The following is a 21,544-nucleotide window of genomic DNA, read 5'->3' on the forward strand; positions in this document are numbered from 1 at the left end:
AAATGTAAAGTACTACATATGGGAAACAGCAACCCCAGAGCAACGTATCAACTCTGTGGTACTACACTGACAGTGGTAGAGAATGAAAAGGACCTGGGGGTGGTTGTGCAGGCAGATATGAAGTTCTCTGAGCAGTGCAGACGGGCTGCAAGAGTAGCTCAAGGTGTATTGTCAATGATATATAGGAATTTTTCTAGCAGGGATAAGGAGGTGTTTATTCCCTTGTATAAGGCAATGGTCAGGCCACACCTAGAGTACTGTATACAGGTCTGGAGTCCTCATTTCAAGAAGGATGTAGAGCTGCTGCAACGAGTACAGAGAAGGGCAACAAGATTAGTGAATGGAACAAAGGGGTGCTCTTACGAAGAAAGGCTTAAATTTTGCAAATTACAGTGTCTGGAGACTAGGCACCAGCGAGGTGATCTGATAGAGGTGTATAAAGCCTTGAATGGTTTGAGCATGCTCAATGCTGATAGGATTCTTCCTCTTGCTCAGAATAATCACCTGAGAGGGCATAAATTCAAATTGAGGAAAGACAGATCTAGGATAGGCGTGCGGAAATTTGCTTTTAGCCAGCGGGTGGTTCGTTGGTGGAACAGACTTCCATCCCTTGTGATGGAAGTTGATAGCCTAAATACGTTTAAGGCTCAGCTGGACAGGTATTTTGAACGAACAGAGGGGTGAAGTGGAAGTTGTTTTTTTTTTTTTTTTTTTTTTTTTTTGGCTGATGCTGCATAAGCTTGCTTTCTTGCATCAAATGCCTCTACTAATGCTAATGCTAATAATACTGTATTGGGCCCTCACTCACATGGATAACAGCTACTATTTGCCTAGGCATTGACTCCACTAGATATCTGAAGATGGGCACAGGGATCCTTGCAGGAAGCATCAGCCATGCTTCCTGCAAAGCTTTCCACAGTGTCAGAACAGACAGTTAGCATTAGCATAAGTAGAGGCATATGATGCAAGAAAGCAAGCTTATACAGCATCAGCCAAAAAAAAAAAAAAAAAAAAACCCACTTCCATTTCACCCCTCAGTTCATTCGAAATACCTGTCCAGCTGAGCCTTAAATTTATTTAGGCTATCAAATTCCACAACAAGAGATGGAAGTCTGTTCCACCAACCAACTACCTGCTGGCGAAAGGCAAATTTCCACACATCTATCCTACATCTGTCTTTCCTCAATTTGAATTTATGCCCTCTCAGGCGATTATTCTGAGCAAAAGGAAGAATCCCATCAGCATTGAGCATGCTCAAACCATTTAAGGCTTTTTACACCTCTATCAGATCACCTCGCTGGTGCCTAGTCTCCAGACACTGTAATTTGCAACACTTAAGCCTTTCTTTGTAAGAGCAACCCTTTGTTCCATTCACTAATCTTGTTGCCCTTCTCTGTACTCGTTCCAGAAGCTCTACATCCTTCTTGAAATGATGCCTCCAGACCTGTATACAGTACTCAAGGTGTGGCCTGACCTTGCCTTATACTAGTGAATAATCACCTCATTATCCCTGCTAGAAAAATTCCTGTATATCATTGACAAGACACCATGAGCTACTCTTGCAGCTCGTCTGCACAGCTCAGAGAATTTCATATCTGCTTGCAAAATTACCCCAGGTCCTTTTCATTCTCTACCACTGTCAGTTTAGTACCACAGAGTTGATATGTTGCTCTGGGGTTACTGTTTCCCATATGTACTACTTTACATTTGTCAATGCTAAACTTCGTTTGCCACCTCTCAACCTTTGCTCTCCATCTGCTCAACCTTTCCAGATCCTGTTGCAGCAGCATAGCGTCAGTAGTGTCCTGAACAACCCTGCCAACCTTTGTATCGTCTGCAAACTCGGACATTAAGCTTGATATACCATTATCAATATTATTTATAAATACAGAAAACAATAATGGACCCAACACTGAACCCTGAGGGACTCCACTAATAACATTAGTCCACAATGAGCAGTGTCCATTGATTACCATTCTCTGTCTTCTCCCCCTCAACCATCCCTTTATCCATAGCAGCAATTTGCCTCCAATGCCACACTGCTCCCATTTGTGCAGCAGTCTTCCATGTGCAACAGTATCAAAAGCCTTTCTAAGATCCAAATATATAATATCAAAGTTATTCCCTACATCCAGTTCTTTTCTGACTGCATCATAGTATCCAATCAAATTGGTCAGGCAAGACTTTCCCTTAACAAAACCATGCTGTGTCTGAGTTAAAGAAGCACTTCTGCAGTGCTTCTTTAACCAGTGCTTCTTTAACCACTGCTTCCATTACTTTTCCTGGAACAGAAGTCAAACTCACAGGTCTATAATTACTTGTGTCAGCCTTTGATCCTCCTTTGTGAATTGGGGTCACATTTGCACTTCTCCAGTCTGTGGGTACCTCCCCTGAGTCCAAAGAAACTCTCATAATTACAGCTAAGGGTTTGCTTACTTCCTTTGCTGCCTCCTTTAATATAACTGGATAGTTCCCATCCACCGAAAGTGCCTTTTTTATGTTTATCCTCAACAATTTCTGCACTGAAATCATCTAGCTCACTGCCAGAGTTTACTTCACCTCTGGCATTCCACTTCCTGAATAACTGCTCATGTAGATGCAAAATACTTGTTTAGTTTGTTAGCCACCTGAGCAGGACCCTCAACTGTTAAACCATCAATATCCAGTGGACCAATCTGATTCATCCCTTTCCTTCTAGAGTTTACATAGATAAAGAACTCTTTTCTGTTTTTCTTTGCATCCTTTGTCAAGAATTTCTCATAATCTGCCTTTGCCTGCCTAATCTTCTTTGTGACTTGGTTAGAGACCAGCATATATCTATCATAGGCTTCCATGTCGCCCATTAAATTATATGTATCCCATGCATTTTTCTTCTTGCCATATGTCTCATTAGTTCATCTGACATCCATTTAGGCCTAAACGTTGAACAATATTTCTTAGTTGGTATGTTAAGCCTAGTAGCTTCCAAGATAAGTTCTTTGAATGCTTCCCATTTTGCATTTGCTGTTTGTAACATCATCAGTCAGTCCCACTTTTTGAATTGAAATACTGTCTCAGTCCATCGTAGTCGCCTTTATGAAAGCAATAACCCTTCTCTTTACCCCTAATGGTAGTTACCTCTTTGAGTAAATCCCACTTCAGCACACTGTGATCAGTGCCACCTAGTGGTTCATTTATCTGCAGATTCTTACTGCATGAAGAATCACTACTGATAATCAAATCAAGAGTATTACTCCCTCTAGTTGCCTCCCGAACATGCTGATGTAGAAAACAATCATCCAATAAATCCACAAAAGCCTTGCTAGTGCGTGAGTAACGAGCCCCAAATTCCAGTCAATATCTGGGAAATTAAAATCCCCCATTACAAGACTCTCTGATTTACTGGCCCACTCTATTTCCCTGTACAGTTTCTTATTATACTCATCAGAATCATTAGGCCTATAGCACACTCCTACTCGAAATTTTGATCTCCCAATGATTATGTCACACCAAACTGATTCGACACTGCATTGTCCAGCAATGTCCACTGGCTTCACTTCCATGGATTTTATGTGTTTCTTAACTAATAGCATAACCCCTCCTCCCTTCCTATCCTGTCTATCCTTTCTGTAGACGTTGTACTCCCCAAATTCTAGTTCTGCATTCCTTATATCTGCATGACACCACATCTCTGATATCCCAACAATATCTGCCTTTGATGTTTTGAGCAATACCTCAAATTCATCAAATTTATTTACTAAACTCCTAACATTGGTGTACACGCAAGTATACATGCACCTATTTCTATTCTTAGCTACCCTAACACAACCCATGTGTTTACTCGTACCGCAATGACCCCCGGCAGTCTCTGAAATATCCTGCGTCTTGTTTTTCAGGCTTCTGCTCATTCCAATAGAAGCAGTGCAAGAATCTCTTTCACCTCTGCCAGTGGCTACTGTTAATCTATTCGTCTTTTTTTGATAACAAATTTCAGAATTGATAACAAACTTCAGAGATTAATCGTTATTTTCACTATTAAAAATCGGTAATTCAAAAGCTAAAAATTGCATGGCAAGCATGATCAACGGCCAAAAGAAACTGCCAAATTGGAGATACATTTGCAAATCTTCAGTCCATGGGCTTCTATTTTTCCAAGGATGCTCTCCTAATTATGGCTAAAGTTTGCTTATTTCCTTTCCTGCCTCCTTTAATATAACTGGATAGATCCCATTCACCCCAGGGTCTTGAGAAGGAATTGGTAGTGGATATTCAAGAAGTTGAAGCTGAGTGAGCAGGGCAAGGTTTCTCAAAATGGAAAGTGGAATGCAATATGCTATCCTAACACAATGTGTTTACAACCCATGTGTTTATTCCCTTGTATATTCCCTGTATACAGGTCTGGAGGCTTCATTTCGAGAAGGATGTAGAGCTGCAGTGATGCTCTTACGAAGAAGGCTTAAGTTTTGCAAATTACAGTGTCTGGAGACTAGGTACCTGCGAGGCGATCTGATTGAGGTGTATAAAGCCTTGAATGGTTTGAGCATACTCAATGCTGATGGGATTCTTCCTCTTGCTCAGAATAATCACCTGAGAGGGCATAAATTCAAATTGAGGAAAGACAGATGTAGGATAGATGTGCGGAAATTTTCCTTTAGCCAGCGGGTGGTTGGTTGGTTGGTGGAACAGACTTCCATCCCTTGTTGTGGAAGTTGATAGCCTAAATAAATTTAAGGCTCAGCTGAACAGGTATTTCGAACAAATGGAGGGGTGAAGTGGAAGTGGTTTTTTTTTTTTTTTTTCCTGGCTGATGCTGCATAAGCTTGCTTTCTTGCATCATATGCCTCTACTAATGCTAATGCTAAAATGCTAATGCCTTTACTTTGTAAAATAAGTCCTAAATAATTCACAGATTGTAATAAGTACACAATCTTTAACAGTATGACCTTCTGATTTAAATTCATAATGAATCATGATTTATAGTCAAAAAATAATATCTGTACAGCAGCATAACTTTACACGTGTCAATTTAAATTTTTTAGTTCCTAGAAGATGTTGGAGAGTTGCATTCAAAGGACTGGGGATTTCTCATACATTTCATCTGTCACCACTGTTTTTTTAAAAATCTTGCATCATGGTTTCAAATATCAGCCAGTTCTGAAATTCCAATCTTGTTTACATCTGATCTGCTGCTAAAAACAAAGCTTGCATAATCTTTTCATATTAAAAATATTAGATATGATGACTTAGCAACTATCATATGATATTTCAACTTGATAGGCCAACTTTTCAATTCTTATTTGAGAATCAGTCTGAATAATACTTCTAATAAAACATAAATTCATCATTTCATGTGTATGATCTCCCACATCTTGCATCATCCTCAATGATATCACATTCATCTTTAAAGTGCTGGTACCATTCAAATATCCTAACTTTCAATAAAGCCCACATGCTTTAAAAATATATTATAGTCTCCAAGGATGATTTCTTCAACGAAAACCAAAATTTAATGGATCATTGATCAAAGCATCATTCTAAGAAAACATGGGATGTAAATTAGTCAACCATTGTACATGTGCAACAAAAATATTATGAATCTTAAAACAATTATAGAATATTTGAAGTTGAAAATAAAATGAAAACTTTTTTCTTATCAACATTAGTAATTTAGCTAAATTACATCAAGTATACCCAACATTAGTTATTGAAATTATGAGATTCAAAATATTATTAGCATAACACAGAGGAATTGATCCTTAAAAATTAAATACTTGCCTCCAATTTTATACACATCCTGAAGAGGCAATCTTAGTGGTTTGTCAACTGGTCTACTTGGAGGTTCCATAACATCAAGAGCCTGCAACAAAGTTTTCCCTTCTGTTTTGCCACTTTTGCGCTCAATAGTCCATCCTTTATACCACGGCATATTAGTACTCGGCTCCAGCATGTTGTCCCCATTCCACCCTGATATTGGAACAAAGGGAACTGCTGCAGGATTATATCCAATTTTTTTTATATAAGCAGACACTTCTTTTTTTATTTCTTCAAAGCGAGGCTGGAAATAAAATCAATCTATCAGATTAATTTTTCTCCAATGAATTTACAAAATATGTGAACAGCTTAAAAATATAAAATAAGACTGAGAGCAAATTGGAATATTAGTAATAATAAACCAAGTGTAACTGAAAGTCAAATGCAACTTGAAAACCCAGCTGTTAAGTAAATACACTGAAAATCATGCTCCAAACAGTTTATTTCATAGAAATAAACAGTTTATTTCATAGAAAACCACAACATCCACAACAGTTTTATCACAGAAATAAACTATTCCGCTCACCTCGAATGCCAACACTCATTTGAGAGTTGGCATTCGAGGTGAGAGGACATGCTTCGTCAGGGCTCTTCAGTTTAGTGGATTGGATTACTGTTGACTATTGCTTTTAAATATTTGATTTATTTAGTATATTGTTGAATTATTTTGTTATAGGTTTTCCTGTAACAGTTTGATTTTTATAATATTATAGATATCATTTTTTAAAGTTAATTTTCATTGATATTTAGCTAATTTTATAATAGTAATTACGAGGTCTCTCTTAAACACATCTCAGGGTATTGTGACTCACACGGAAATAGCCAATGGTGATTTAGGTGTGAGTCATGATTTAATCCATTGCAGAACCTGTGGAATGTTTTCCAAGGTTGACCTGGTGACTAATAATCATGAAAACATAAAAAAGGCACCAGGGGTGGATGGGATCTATCCAGTTATATTAAAGGAGGCAGCAAAGGAAGTAAGCAAACCCCTTACTTAACAAGTACAGGTCACTGTTGAAAAAAAGCCGTGAAGTACGGTTAAATTTGAAAGTGTCTGCAATTCTGCCCAGACACGATAGGAGGGAGTATATGATGAGAGCCTTGTCGATCAATTCGGCCCTGGAAAGATTGTGCAAGGCTCAAGGGGTAGAATTTTTTTCAGCCTGGAATGTACTTGTTAACAGGAGAGATTGCTTCTACAGGGATGGGATACATTTAAATAGAACCCTAGCCATAATTATGAGAGCTTCTTTGGACTCAGGGGAGGTACCCATGGACTGGAGATGTGCAAATGTAACCCCAATTCACAAAGGAGGATCAAAGGCTGACACAAGTAATTATAGACCTGTTAGTTTAACTTCGGTTCCAGGAAAATTAACGGAGGCACTGGTTAAAGAAGCACTGCAGGATCATCTGGACAAGAATTCAGTTATAGCTCAGACACAGCGTGGTTTTGTTAAGGGCAGGTCTTGTCTGACCAATTTGATTGGATACTATGATGTAGTCACAAAAGAACTGGATGCAGGGAATAACTTTGATATTATATATTTGGATCTTAGAAAGGCTTTTGATACTGTTGCGCATGGAAGACTGCTGCACAAATTGGAGAAGTGTGGCATTCGAGGCAAATTGCTGCTATGGATAAAGGGACGGTTGAGTGGCAGAAGACAGAGAGTGGTAATCAATGGACACTGCTCAACGTGGACTAATGTTATTAGTGGAGTTCCTCAGGGTTCAGTGTTGGGTCCATTGTTGTTTTCAGTATTTATAAATGATACTGATGATGGTGTATCAGGCTTAATGTCCAAGTTTGCAGACGATACCAAGGTTGGCAGGGTTGTTAAGGACACTACTGATACTATGCAGCTGCAACAGGATCTGGAAAGGTTTAGCAGATGGCTGAGAGGTGGCAAATGAAGTTTAACATTGACAAATGTAAAGTACTACATATGGGAAACAGTAACCCCAGATCAACGTATCAACTCTGTGGTACTACGCTGACAGTGGTAGAGAATGAAAAGGACCTGGGGGTAATTGTGCAGGCAGATATGAAGTTCTCTGAGCAGTGCAGACGAGCTGCAAGAGTAGCTCATGGTGTCTTGTCAATGATATACAGGAATTTTTCTAGCAGGGATAAGGATGTGATTATTCCCTTGTATAAGGCATTGGTCAGGCCACACCTTGAGTACTGTATACAGGTCTGGAGGCCTCATTTCAAGAAGGATGTAGAGCTGCTCGAACGAGTACAGAGAAGGGCAACAAGATTAGTGAATGGAACAAAGGGTTGCTCTTACGAAGAAAGGCTTAAGTTTTGCAAATTACAGAGCCTGGAGACTAGGCATCGGCGAGGTGATCTGATAGAGGTGTATAAGGCTTTGAATGGCTTGAGCATGCTCAATGCCAATGGGATTCTTCCTCTTGCTCAGAATAATCACCTGAGAGGGCATAAATTCAAATTGAGGAAGGACAGATGTCGGATAGATGTGCGGAAATTTGCCTTTAGCCAGCGGGCAGTTGGTTTGTGGAATAGACTCCCATCGCTTGTTGTTGAAGTTGATAGCCTAAATAAATTTAAGGCTCAGCTGGACAGGTATTTCGAACGAACGGAGGGGTGAAATGGGAGTAGTGGTTGTTTTTTTTTTTTTTTTTTTTTTGGCTGATGCTGAATAAGCTTGCTTTCTTGCATCATATGCCTCTACTAATGCTAATGCTAATGATAGCTCACCCGGGGATTCTTTTCTTTGTGATCGATGTAAGTAGTGCACTGATCTTAAATTACAATTTGGTGCACTGATGGAACAATTTTAGTCACTGAAAAAACGGGTGCTTGCCCTCGAGAATAATTCATCTGGGAGCTCGTCAGGGACTCAAGACTTCAGCAATCTACCAAGTGACACACTCCTGATTCGGGCCTCAAAACAGAAAAACCAAGTGAAACTACTCTGGTTCAAAAGGACTTTGTTTTATTAGGAGACTATTGTCAGAGAAACGGAATATTTTTAGTAATAATAGGTGGAGTAAGGATAGGTGGAGTAGAATCAGGGTATGTCTGCCAGGAGCAACTATTAATGATGTCACCAACAGATTGTCAGATTTTAAGAGGGGTAAAGAGAATATTATTATTCATGTGAGGACTAACAACATTAAACGTACATGATCTGACGATTTGTTGGAAAAATACAGGACCATGCTGAGGAAATTCCGTGAGCTGGGCCACAATGTCTATATGTCTGCAATTCTGCCCAGACACGACAGGAGGGATTATATGTTAAAAGTCTTGTGGATTAACTCAAGACTTGAAGGACTCTGCAAGGCTTTTGGGGGGAAATTTCTATTAGCTTCGCCCACACTTGTAGATAAAAGGAATTTGTTTTGTAGAGACGGGATACACTTAAACAAAGGTGGTGCAAAAGTTTTTGCCAGTATTACTGAGGATACCTTAAAGGTTAGGGGGGATGTGGGTAATACTGACACGTGTTTATCTGATAATATTGGTCAAAGTAACTCTTGCACATACCTCAACAGTTCTTATCTGTTTCCCCAACTGGACATATTATCTAGATGTTCTGGGGGCAGAAACGTTTCAAGTGAGCGGGTAGCTAATGCCAGGGAAGAAAGCCTAAAAAACAAAGGTTGTGTTAGGGTTGTTAAATACACAAGAACAGCAAGTCTTAATTGTTTATATAGTAATGTTAGAAGTGTCGTCAATAAAATGAGCGAATTCGAACTGCTGGTTAAAACAAGTAATGCGGACATAATAGGGCTTACGGAAACGTGGTGCCACCCGGAAATAGAGGATGATGAGTTTCAGTACGGCTTGTACAATATAATGTATTTAGGAAGAATAGGGTAGATAGAAGGGGTGGTGGGGGGGGGGGTCATGCTTTTTATCAGAAGCAACCTGTGTGCGACGATAGCTTTTCCGGATTAAGACGTTTCACGTGCTAGTATAGAATCTGTATGGTGTGAGATAGTTGGAAACAAAGGTATACTGCGAGTAGGAGTAATCTACAGACCAGGTGATTAAGAAGATTATGGCGAAAGCAAAGCCTCTACATGCAAATGGAATGGGCAAGTAAGTGTCAATGTCTTATTATGGGTGATTTCAATTTGCCTCTAATTGATTGGAGAAAATGGAAAGGAAACTCGACATGGGGAACAAAATTTTTAAATCAACTAGATGACTCTTATTTGTACCAACATGTCGGGGAAAGTACTAGAGAAAAGAATATCCTAGACCTCATCATCACACATGAATCAGATGACATAACAGGGCTGACAGTAGAGGAACCAGTAGCAGGAAGTGATCACGGAGTCCTACAATGGATGATGAAGTGAGAGGTAGCAGTTGCAAAAGGCAAAGGAATGGGTTATAATTTCAGAAAAGGAAATTACGATGCCTTAAGGTGATACATGGCCTGTATTAAATGGGTAGTTATCACACAGAGAACGAATACAATTGTACTGTGGTATGCTTTTAAAACATTAATCACAGACACCTTGAATGTGTATTTACCATTAAAAAAAAACTCCACGAGGAGGGTTCCAAGTTGGATGAATAGTCAAGTTGCCACATTACTTGATCAGAAAAAGGTGGCATGGAAAAGTTACAGAGCAATAAAAAGTACTGAAGCCTATAACAGCTACAAGATGATCTGTAATAAAGCCACAGAAAAGGTTCAACAGCCAAAGGCAGTTTATTAGAAATCGCTAGCAAACAGAGCAAAGAGGGTGGGATAAGGAACTCTTCACATAATAAATGCTAAGAAGAGCAGGACAAACCAGATCAGACCTTTATGAAAGGGAAACCGAATAGTATTAACTACACCAGCTGCCTTTGCAGATGAACTCAACAGTTATTTTGCATCGATGTTTACAGAAGAAAACCTTTTGTGGCAATGGGAAATTGTGGGAGCAAAGTTGAAAAATATGTCATTAATGATATTGAAATTTTGCAAGAACCTATAATCTTAAGGGAGGCAGCAAGTGAGTGCATTGAACTAATTATGCGAGCATCACTAGACTCTGGGGGCATTTCTAAGAGTTAAGTGGGAAATTATCGACTTGTCAATCTGACTTCAATGGTAGAGAAAATCATGGAGGCAATGATCAAGGGTGGAATTCAGGATCACTTGGGTAGAACTGAAATTCTCAAGGATACTCAGCATGATTTTGTAAAGGGAAAATCATGTTTCACAAATCTGGTTCACTATTTTGAAAGGGTCACTCATGAGCTGGATTTAGGGAATAATTTCGACATTGTTTATTTAGATTTCAGCAAACCTTTTGACTCAGTCCCACATGAGCGGTTGCTTTATAAGCTGGAACAGGTTGGAATCAGTGGGAAAATCCTTAGATGGATATCAGGATGGCTTCAGGGCAAGAGGCAGAGGGTTGTGATAAATGGCTATTTCTCAGATTGGGTTGATGTAAGAAGTGGGGTTCCCCAAGGATCAGTATTAGGACCACTGTTGTTTTTAATTTTCATAAACAACATTGATGAAGGGATAGAGGGCATGATGTCTAAATTTGCAGATGATGTTAAAATTAGTAGAATAGTTAATGATCACTGTCAAGCTGAGCTTCTTCAGAGAGAACTAGATAGACGTCAGGAATGGAGAAAAATGGCAGCTACGCTTTAATCCAACAAAGTGTAAGGTATTACACCTGGGAAACAGTAATTCAAAAATAACTTATTCACTTGGTGGAGTTCAACTAAATCCAGTACTGGAGGAAAGGGACTTGGGTGTTACGATACAGTCAGACATGAAATTCTCTGAGCATTGTAAACAGGTTGCAAGGAAGGCCCATGGTATCCTATCTATGATCTATCGAACTTTTGCAAGTAGAGATAGGGACATGATAATCCCATTATATAAGGCTTTTGTTAGACCACACTTGGAATACTGTATTCAAGTATGGAGACTGCACCTAAAGAAAGACATCGAGCTTCTTGAAAGGGTGCAAAGACAGGTAACTCCCCTGGTGAGATCGGCAAAAGGGTGTCCTAATGAAGAAAGGCTTCGAATATGTGGGTTGCAGAGTTTAGAAACTAGACACCTTAGAGGAGATTTGACTGAGGTGTTTAAGGCTCTGAGAGGCATCAATAAAATGGATGAGGACAAAATTTTCAAGATTATAAATGATGCTAGAACTAGGGGACATAAATTCAAGTTACAGGGGCAGATGTTTAGATTGGACTGCAGGAAGTTTTATTTTAGCCAGGAGGTTATAAATTACTGGAATAAGTTGCCTACATGGGTGGTAGAGGCTGACAGTTTGGGGAAATTCAAAGGTCACCTGGATAGTACCTTCGGGTGAGGGAAACACATAGGATGATAGGTTTAATTTCCTTTTCTTTTATTAATTATTAGTTTGTTTTTTTTTTTATCACTGTTTTATTTAGGGTTTTTTTTTTTTTTTTTTTTTTTCTGGTTGGTACAGAGTTTAAGCCATAGGCTTTCTTGCACCATGCGGCCATTACTAATACTAAATAGATTGGGATTTTGCAAACTTAACTTTCACTTTTTAAAATAAATACTTAATATCTGTACAGAATATTAGGAGTAGTATGAAAGCAATGCCTCCTATTTTTTTTCTCAAAAAATTTAATTCCTACAACTATGCCTTTTACATCAATTTCCTCAATCATTATTATAAACACACTGTTATTTTTCCACAAAGTGATCATCAATTTCTTTGCACTTCCAGCATCTTATACAGAGTCAGGCTCTGTATCCCAATTCTGTAAAAGTCCTTACTTTTGCTCTGGAGGGTTTTGCGAACACTGTGCTTGAGCTGGTCTTTGTCTGCAAAATGGGTTCCACAGAGTGCATCCTTCACTGAGTACAGCCAAAAAGGTGATAGTCAGAAGGTGCAAGATCTGAACTATGAGAGGGGTGAGATAGAACAGTGCACCTGTTTTGCAATGGCCTCCATCGTGTGCAGACTGGTGTGGGATCTCGCATTGTCACAGAGAACCTCATTAAGGTTTTTGTCCTGTTGAACTCTGCGGATGCAGGCTTTCAACTTTTTCAACATTTTCACATGTCGACCTGAGTTGATTGTGATGTCACGCTTCAAGAAGTCCACAAGCAAGACCCCATCTTTGTCCCAAAACACTGTCGCCATGACTTTACTGAAAGAAAGCTGTCTTTTGAACTTCTTCTCGCTTGGTGAATTTTGATGGTGCCACTCCATTGACTGTCTCTTCATTTCAGGGTCATAATGGTGGACCCAGGCTTTGTCACCTGCATCTATGGCTAAAAGAAAAACCTTGCCTTCACTCTCACAGCGCTGGAGAGGTTCCATACAGATGAATTTCCAGGATTCTTTGTGTTCATGTATCAGCATTTTCAGGACCCACCAGGTGCAAACCTAGTTGCCTGGTTCCTTTATGATGGTTATCATAGGTTTCCCTATACCTACTGCATTGTATAATTCGCATGTTGTTATGTGCCAGTCCTCTTTGATCAGTGCATCGATCCAGCTCTTCTGTTGTCACTGATGTTACTGGCCGGCTGCTTCAGGGCTTGACAACAATATCACTTTCCTCACTCTTAAAGTATCTTCCTACACACTGACCTAAGGGACGTCAAGTCACAGGCAGTCGGCAATAACGTTATATTAACAGTGGCGGCTGATTTCAGAGCCCAGCTGGAAATCTCAGCAAATCGAGCCATTACCACCCTGCAGAAACGGGCAGAAGAGAATTATCTTGTCATATCACCAACCAAAACTACATCCATACTCCTCAAGGGAACCCTTGATCCAAGAAGACCACCCCAGATAAAAATATATGGAGCTACAAAAAATTTCGCCACTCAAATGAGATATCTTGGCATCATTTCTGATTCACACTTCTCATTCAAACTGCATCTTACGCAACTCAGAAGGAAATCAGGAATTATGCAGCCACGGTCACCAGTTTCACACAACGAGATTGGGGACTAAATAAACAGACATTGGCCCTTTATTACAAAGCCACTTTTATCCCTATAATTACATATGCTGCTGCTATTTTATATCACAAAATGACGATAGTCACCAATTAAAGGATATATATTTCTAAAATAAATGCATGCCTGTAACACTGTCAGCACGGAGGGACTCCAGGTCCTGGCGGGGGTTCTACCACTGGATCTCGAAATTATCAGATGTGGCATGAAGTATTACATAATGAAGGGGCATGAAGTATTACATAATTCTTTTGCACAACAGAAGTAACGAATGGAGAAAAACAAGAAAAAACAGGACTACAGGTGCATCTTAAGCAAACGTGGCAGACCAGATGGTCAACCTCCCTTAAGAGTGAGATCAAGAGAAAATTCATCCTCCTCATAGAAAGAACCTATCCGAAATCAACTGCCTGGTTTCAGCTCAACCAGGCCTCTGCTCAACCTTCCTGTTGATGGGCCATGGGCCCTTTAATGATAGGCTTGCCATGCTTGGACTGCTCGAGGATCCAAACTGTACTTGCGGAAATGGGGAAAACTGGGAGCACCTTATGTACCAGTGCCCCACGAATGAAGACCTGCACGGAATCTTCATAACATGACTGAGGTACAGACCACAACGACAAGAACATCATCTCTTGGATTCAAAGGATGAGTATCTAAAGTTCACCAGATTCTATCAGGACCTCTTTGCAAGAAGAACCCAGATCACATTCAGAAATTGAGAAATCAAATTTACTGTACAGACGGCAGTTGCAGAATCCGATTGATCCTGCTGCCTGCCCCACAAGACATACCCGAGAAACCTCAGAAGGAGACAAACTACTGGCTGTGACAAGACACCATTGGGACTGACCCACCTAACAGGACCCAACCGACCTATGGGATGGGACTTTGTCCCTGCTGCAACTTTACCACGGAAGTGACCTCACTCAACAAACACAGCTCTGCTGCCTATGTGTCATCTTGGCGATATATACCCTGCTCTCTTGCAGAGTACCTTCTCTCCTTGGCAGGGGACAGATTCCTGTCCCCTCCTATTCTACCCTCTGGTGGGGCATGGGCTTGCCCCGCTGACCTTGTTGGGGTTCCTCCCCAATTGGCCCCATATTTCTGCCTTTCCCCCCCAGTCTCCCCCTACTCTGTCTAAACCTCACAGCGTATGCCCCACACAATCAAAAATTTAACTGCCCAAATTAAAATGTCCACTACCACTTTCGGCCTTTAAATCCATCAGTATCTTGTCCCTGAAAATTGTGTTTTTTTTTTTTTTTTTTTTTTTTTTAACATAGGCCCTAGCCACTGAAATCTCAGGAAACTAGGTGGCAGGGCCTGACAGAGTAATAAAATTCTAAAATACTGGGTACCTGGTCAGCCTCCACAGGGCTGAAAGCAGGCAACATTGGGCCACAGCAGGGGTCCATTTTGAACTATCCATGTGCTGCACTCATGAGACCGATCATAGTGCCACTCAGTAAGGTCAAACTGGTGACCATCCAGACATGTGAATGATCTACAGCACCACATCTGAACGCAAAAAATTAGGAGGCATTACTTTCGTAACAGACCAGTCCTCATACTATGCTGTTGTTTTTTTTTTGTTGTTGTTTTTTGTTTTTAGGGGCATTAGCAACTAAGGCCATATTGCTCCGGGATATGTGGTGGTCATTCCCTGACCTTTCCACATCTTCCGTATTCAGGGGTGACAGGCTCGAACCCCAGTCTAATCAAGTCATACTATTCACTGAAGATATTTATTTTCATAAAAATTCAGCATGACTGCCATTTTAAATTATTTATTTTAAATTAAAAATTTTAATTTACGAATCCACAAACCTCACTGAAAGGTGGTTCAGTAGTATCCATCTTATTCACGCCAACAATCATCTGCTTCACTCCCAGTGTATAAGCCAACAGGGCATGTTCACGAGTTTGACCATTCTTTGAAATTCCTGCTTCAAATTCACCAGTTCCTGCAGCTACAATCAAGACTGCACAATCAGCCTAAAACAAAATTACATTCCAAAATAAGTAATCAATGAATGTCTGCTATCATTTTAATTAAATAATTATCAAATACTTAATATTCTTCCTTACTTATTCTGATGCACTAAGATAAAAGCCATTGGCAATAGCATAATTCCAAAAAGAATCAACCAATGAAATGCTTACTTCTTCTCTTACATTTTCTAAAATGTGTAACATATCAGAATATGTAACAAATACCATAGTGTTCTGAATGTAACCCTCCCAAGCCAGTGTTCCTAAAAATTCACACCAGAGTAATAGTCACTCTTTATGTAAATTAATAGGCGGTATAATAAGAAACAGCATAAAACCATGGTCATAATAATATATGAAAACCTTTCTACTTACTTTCGTATAACAAACTGCTGAATGACAATATGGAAAAAAGATAATATACACTGTGCAACCTATATAACAAAGGGGGAAGGGTGAATCACATTTGCTAAAGAGAAAACGGATTATGTTTTGGAACTGGCTACACACAATTTACAAATAGAAAATACTAATCCATGTAACAAATACAACAAATTCCCACTGCAGTTCCTATACAGACAAAAGAATAATAATGATGATGTGTAAGCCATACAAAAACATTCCCATAGATGACAGTATTTTAAAAGCTAAGGTTGAATCGTTTCTGCATCAAATAAATATATTGAACAATTTAAAAGTTAGTATTAGCATTAGTAGAGGCATACAATGCAAGAAAGCAAGCTTATGTAGCATCAGTCAAAAAAAAAAAAAAAAAAACACTCCCATTTCACCCCTCCATTCGCTACAAATGCCTGTCCAGCTCAGCCTTAAATTTATTTAGGCTACCAACTTTAGCATTAGCATTAGCATTAGTAGAGGCATTTGATGCAAGAAAGCAAGCTTATGCAGCATCAGCCAAAAAAAAAAAACCCCACTTCCACTTCACCCCTCTGTTCGTTCAAAAAATCTGTCCAGCTGAGCCTTAAACTTATTTAGGCTATCAACCTCCACCACAAGGGATGGAAGTCTGTTCCACCAACCAACCACCCGCTGGCTAAAGGCAAATTTCCGCACGTCTATCCTACATCTGTCTTTCCTCAATTTGAATTTATGCCCTCTCAGGTGATTTTTCTGAGCTAGAGGAAGAATCCCATCAGCATTGAGCATGCTTAAACCATTCAAGGCTTTATACACCTCTATCAGATCACCTCGCTGGTGCCTAGTCTCCAGACACTGTAATTTGCAAAACTTAAGTCTTTCATCGTAAGAGCACCCCTTTGTTCCATTCACTAATCTTGTTGCCCTTCTCTGTACTCGTTCCAGCAGCTCTACATCCTTCTTGAAATGAGGCCTCCAGACCTGTATACAGTACTCTAGGTGTGGCCTGACCATTGCCTTATACAATGGAATAATCACCTCCTTATCCCTGCTGGAAAAATTCCTGTATATCATTGACAATACTCCATGAGCTACTCTTGCAGCCCGTCTGCACTGCTCAGAGAACTTCATATCTGCCTGCACAACCACCCCCAAGTCCCTTTCATTCTCTACCACTGTCAGTGTAGTACCACAGAGTTGATACGTTGCTCTGGGGTTGCTGTTTCCCATGTATAGTACTTTACATTTGTCAATGTTAAACTTCATTTGCCACCTCTCAGCCCATCTGCTCAACCTTTCCAGATCCTGTTGCAGCAGCTTAGTGTCAGTACTGTCCTTGACAACCCTGCCAACCTTTGTATCGTCTGCAAACTTGGACATTAAGCTTGATATACCATCATCAATATCATTTATAAATACAGAAAACAATAATGGACCCAACACTGAGCCCTGAGGGACTCCACTAATAACATTAGTCCACGATGAGCAGTGTCCATTGATTACCACTCTCTGTCTTCTCCCCCTCAACCACCCCTTTATCAATAGCAGCAATTTGCCTCCAATGTCACACTGCTCCAATTTGTGTAGCAGTCTTCCATGTGCAACAGTATCAAAAGCCTTTCTAAGATCCAAGTATATAATATCAAAGTTATTCCCTGCATCCAGTTCTTTTGTAACTGCATCATAGTATCCAATCAAGTTGGTCAGGCAAGACTTCCCCTTAACAAAACCATGCTGTGTCTGAGCTATAACTAAAGTCTTGTCTAAATGATCCTGCAGTGCTTCTTTAACCAGTGCCTCCATTAATTTTCCTGGAACAGAAGTTAAGCTCACAGGTCTATAATTACTTGTGTCAGCCTTTGATCCTCCTTTGTGAATTGGGGTCACATTTGCCACATTGTCACATATCATTGATAAATATACAAAACAACATGGGCCCAACACTAAACCCTGGGGAACTCCACTAATAACATTTCTCCACAAAGAGCAGTCCACTGATTACCACTCTCTGTCGTCTGCCACTCAACTATCCCTTTATCCATTGTAGCAACTTACTCTTATTGCCATACCTCTCCAATTTGTACAGCAGTCTTCCATGTGCAATGGTATCAAAGGCTTTTGTGAATTCCAAGTTTATGATATCAAAATTATTTTTGGCATTCAGTTCCTTTGTGACCACACCATAGTATCCAATAAAATTGGTCAGACAAGACCTCCCTTAATAAACCCATGCTGGGTCTTAACTATTACTGCAAGTCTTGTCTAGATGATCCTGCAATGCTTCTTTAACCAGTGATTCAATTATTTTCCCAGGAACACAAGTTAAACTAACAGGTCTATAGTTAGTTGTGTCACCTTTTGAATCGCCCTTTGTGAATTGGTGATACATTTGCACACCACCAGTCCATGAGGACCTCACCTGAGCCAAGGAAGCTCTCATAATTATGGCTAACAGTTTGCTTACTTCCTATGCTGCCTCCTTTAATATAACTAGATAGATCAAGTCCACCCCAGTTGGCTTCGTTATGTTTAACTTCAATAATTTCTCCTCCACTTTGCTCTCAGTTATTACAAAATCACTTAGCTCCCTGTAAAAAAAAAGTTTGTTAAACGTCTGGCACTCCCCTCTTTGAATAACTCCTGATGTGTGAATGTAGATGCAAAATATTCATTCAGTTTATCAGCTACCCGAGCATGATCATCAATAGTCAACCCATCTATGTTAAGTGGTCCAATCCGATTCATCCCCTTCCTTCTAGAGTTTACATAAGTAAAGAACTGTATGCTGTTTTTCTTTGCATACATTGCCAAAAAATTCTGGTAATCTGCTTTCACCTGCCTAACCTGCATTGTGACTTGATTACAGACTAGCTTATATCTGCCATAGGCTTCTGTGTCACCTGACACTTTATATGTACCCGATACATTTTTCTTCTCTGCCACGAGCCTCATTAATTCATCTGACATCCATTTAGGCCTGAACCCTGAACAGTATTTCTTAGTTGGAATGAAAAGCCTAGTAGCCTCCAAAATTAAGTCCCTGAAGGCTTCCCATTTAGAATTCAACGTTGGCAACATCGTCAGTATATCCCACTGTACAGAATTTAAAAACTATCTGAGACCCCAGTAGTCACCTTTACGAAAGCAAAAGCCCTTCCCTTGAGCCTTGATAGTAGTTACATCATTAAGTAATTCTCACATCGGTATATTGTGATCACTCTCACCAGTGGTTCCTTTATCTGCAAATTCTTAATGCATGAATAATCACTGCTGATAATAAGATCAAGAGTATTACTTCCTCTGGTTACATCTTGAACATGTTGCTGTAAGGCGCCTCCGTATCCAGGTGGGAAGGAGCAGCAGTGTGTAGCACACACTTCTTGATTAGACTGGGGTTCGAGCCCGTCACCACCAAATACGGAGGATGTGGGAAGATCAGGGAATGACCACCGCATATTCCCAGAGCAATACGGCCTTAGTTGATAATGCTCCTAAAAACCAAATAACAAACAAACACGTTGCTGTAGAAAATAGTCATCCGATAAATCCACAAAAGTCTTGCCAGTGTGCAAGTGACCAACCCATAAGTTCCAGTCAATATCTGGAAAGTTAAACTCCCCCATTAAAAGACATTCTGATTTACTGGCCCAATCTACTTTTCTGCACAATTGCTCATTATACTCATCATATTCATTATACCTATAACACATACCTATTCTCATTCTTTCCCAGTGCTTATTTCACACCACACAGACTCAATATTGCATTGTCCACCAACATCAATTGGATGCACTTCCTTAGATTTTATGTGTGTCTTAACTAACAGCATAACCCCTCCTCCCCTCCTGTAGTCTGTCCTTCTTGTACACATTGTACTCGCCAAATTCCGATTCTGCATCCCTTATATATAAGTGAAACCATGTCTCTGATATTCCAACAATAATATGCACCTTTTATGCCTTGATCAGCACTTGAAATTCATCAATTTTATTAACTACACTCCTAGTATTGGTGTGGATGCAAGTACAGCAATGCCGGAAATCTCCATTGCCTTTCTTTCAGGCTGCTGTTCATTCTAATAGAAGCATTACAAGAATCCGTTTTACCTCTGCCTGCAGCCACTCTTAACCTTTTAGTCTGTGTATCCAGCCAAGCTAGCAGTTTTCCAACACACCTAACATGCCTCGATAGCACCAGCAAATATTCTTGCACCTTTTCTATATAAGTGTACCCCATCCTTGTAGAAGCAGTCTTTCCTGTCAACAAGCACAGACCAAGATAAAAAAAATTCTACCCCTTGAGCCTTACACAATCTATTCCAGGGCCAAATTGATCGACAAGGATCTCATTATATAAAGTTCAGATGGATTGTTCCAGAAATTTAAGACTGGTCGTTGGCCTGTCTTTCAAAAAAAGTGCAGTTGTGGACATTAACGCTACAAAGGAATGGAAGGAAAATCACTGAAAAAATGTTTTGCTGACATAACCACAATGACATTTTCAATGCTGATGAAACTGGACTCTTTTTTTTTTTTTTAAATTGCTACCACATTTAAATGTTTTTGCCAGGGTAACTGTATAGGGAGAGGACAAATATTGTTCCCAATGAAGTTATAATTTGGGCATAGGTACTAATGGCAGTACAGAGCTGTGTAATTTTGGTGACTGAAAAGTCTGGGTTTCTTACAATAATTGCTGTCTAAGGTTTGTCTGTTGTGCCTTGTACTTTTTGTACGACAAGGGGTAGCCCTGGATCCTAACCCGCATGCACGTAGGGTTCTTGCAATATGGCGTTGTCCACCCAATGCTCCTCCATCTTCAGTTTCAGTTGGTCCATGACCACCCTGGCACGCTGTGCACTGAGTTGAATTAATTTTTACCTCTGGGCTGTATTCTGCAATTGGGCAATAATTGATCCAGGATTGGCAGAAACTCTTTGCCTTTTGATGTATGGGGCACTGGCTATCCCTTATTGAGTGTTGATATGGAGCCTTTACTGCTTTACAATTTGTGCAGGTGGGGGGCTGGTCCTTTGAAGGGCAGTCCTTAAAGTTGTGCCCTTTTTGGGCCCAGTGTCCACATGTGGATTCCCATTGGTTGAATGTAAGTCGTATTCACTAAAAACATTTTGGTATTGCAATGTGTTCTTTGAACCTGTGGCTGCCTCACCCGATAAAGATTCTGTCCTGCGGTTAAAGTATTTTCCATGTTCAGGTAGATAATTCAATAACCCAGTTGACACTGGCTGGAGCTTTTGTTGCACCCGCCAGTATTGCCCTACCTCTGGCAGGTGCGAGATTTTCAGTTTTAATTACACCGATACAGGATGACAGTTGACCCAGGCCCAGTGCTAGGGATGAGCACCAGCTGCTCTTGTGTTGGCTGCACCAGGGCGCAGCCAACACATGGGCAGCTGT

The 21,544-nt window shown here is 40.1% G+C and overlaps 1 protein-coding gene across 1 annotated transcript in view; it reads right to left on the reverse strand.

Annotated features, from left to right (window-relative positions):
- LOC150077639 (elongation factor 1-alpha-like) overlaps positions 1-21,544 on the reverse strand; it is a 139,348-nt gene that overhangs the window by 24,585 nt on the left and 93,219 nt on the right. Inside the window, exons 4-5 of the mRNA XM_090384786.1 lie at positions 15,585-15,752; positions 5,755-6,034 (exon numbers count right to left, since the gene is read on the reverse strand). Coding sequence (XP_090240912.1) covers positions 5,755-6,034; positions 15,585-15,752 — 448 coding nt within the window. The remainder of the gene's footprint in view (positions 1-5,754; positions 6,035-15,584; positions 15,753-21,544) is intronic.

Source organism: Mastigoproctus giganteus, chromosome 11 (assembly GCF_048544385.1).
Source record: "Mastigoproctus giganteus isolate SK-2022 chromosome 11, ASM4854438v1, whole genome shotgun sequence".
Taxonomy (NCBI): domain Eukaryota; kingdom Metazoa; phylum Arthropoda; class Arachnida; order Uropygi; family Thelyphonidae; genus Mastigoproctus; species Mastigoproctus giganteus.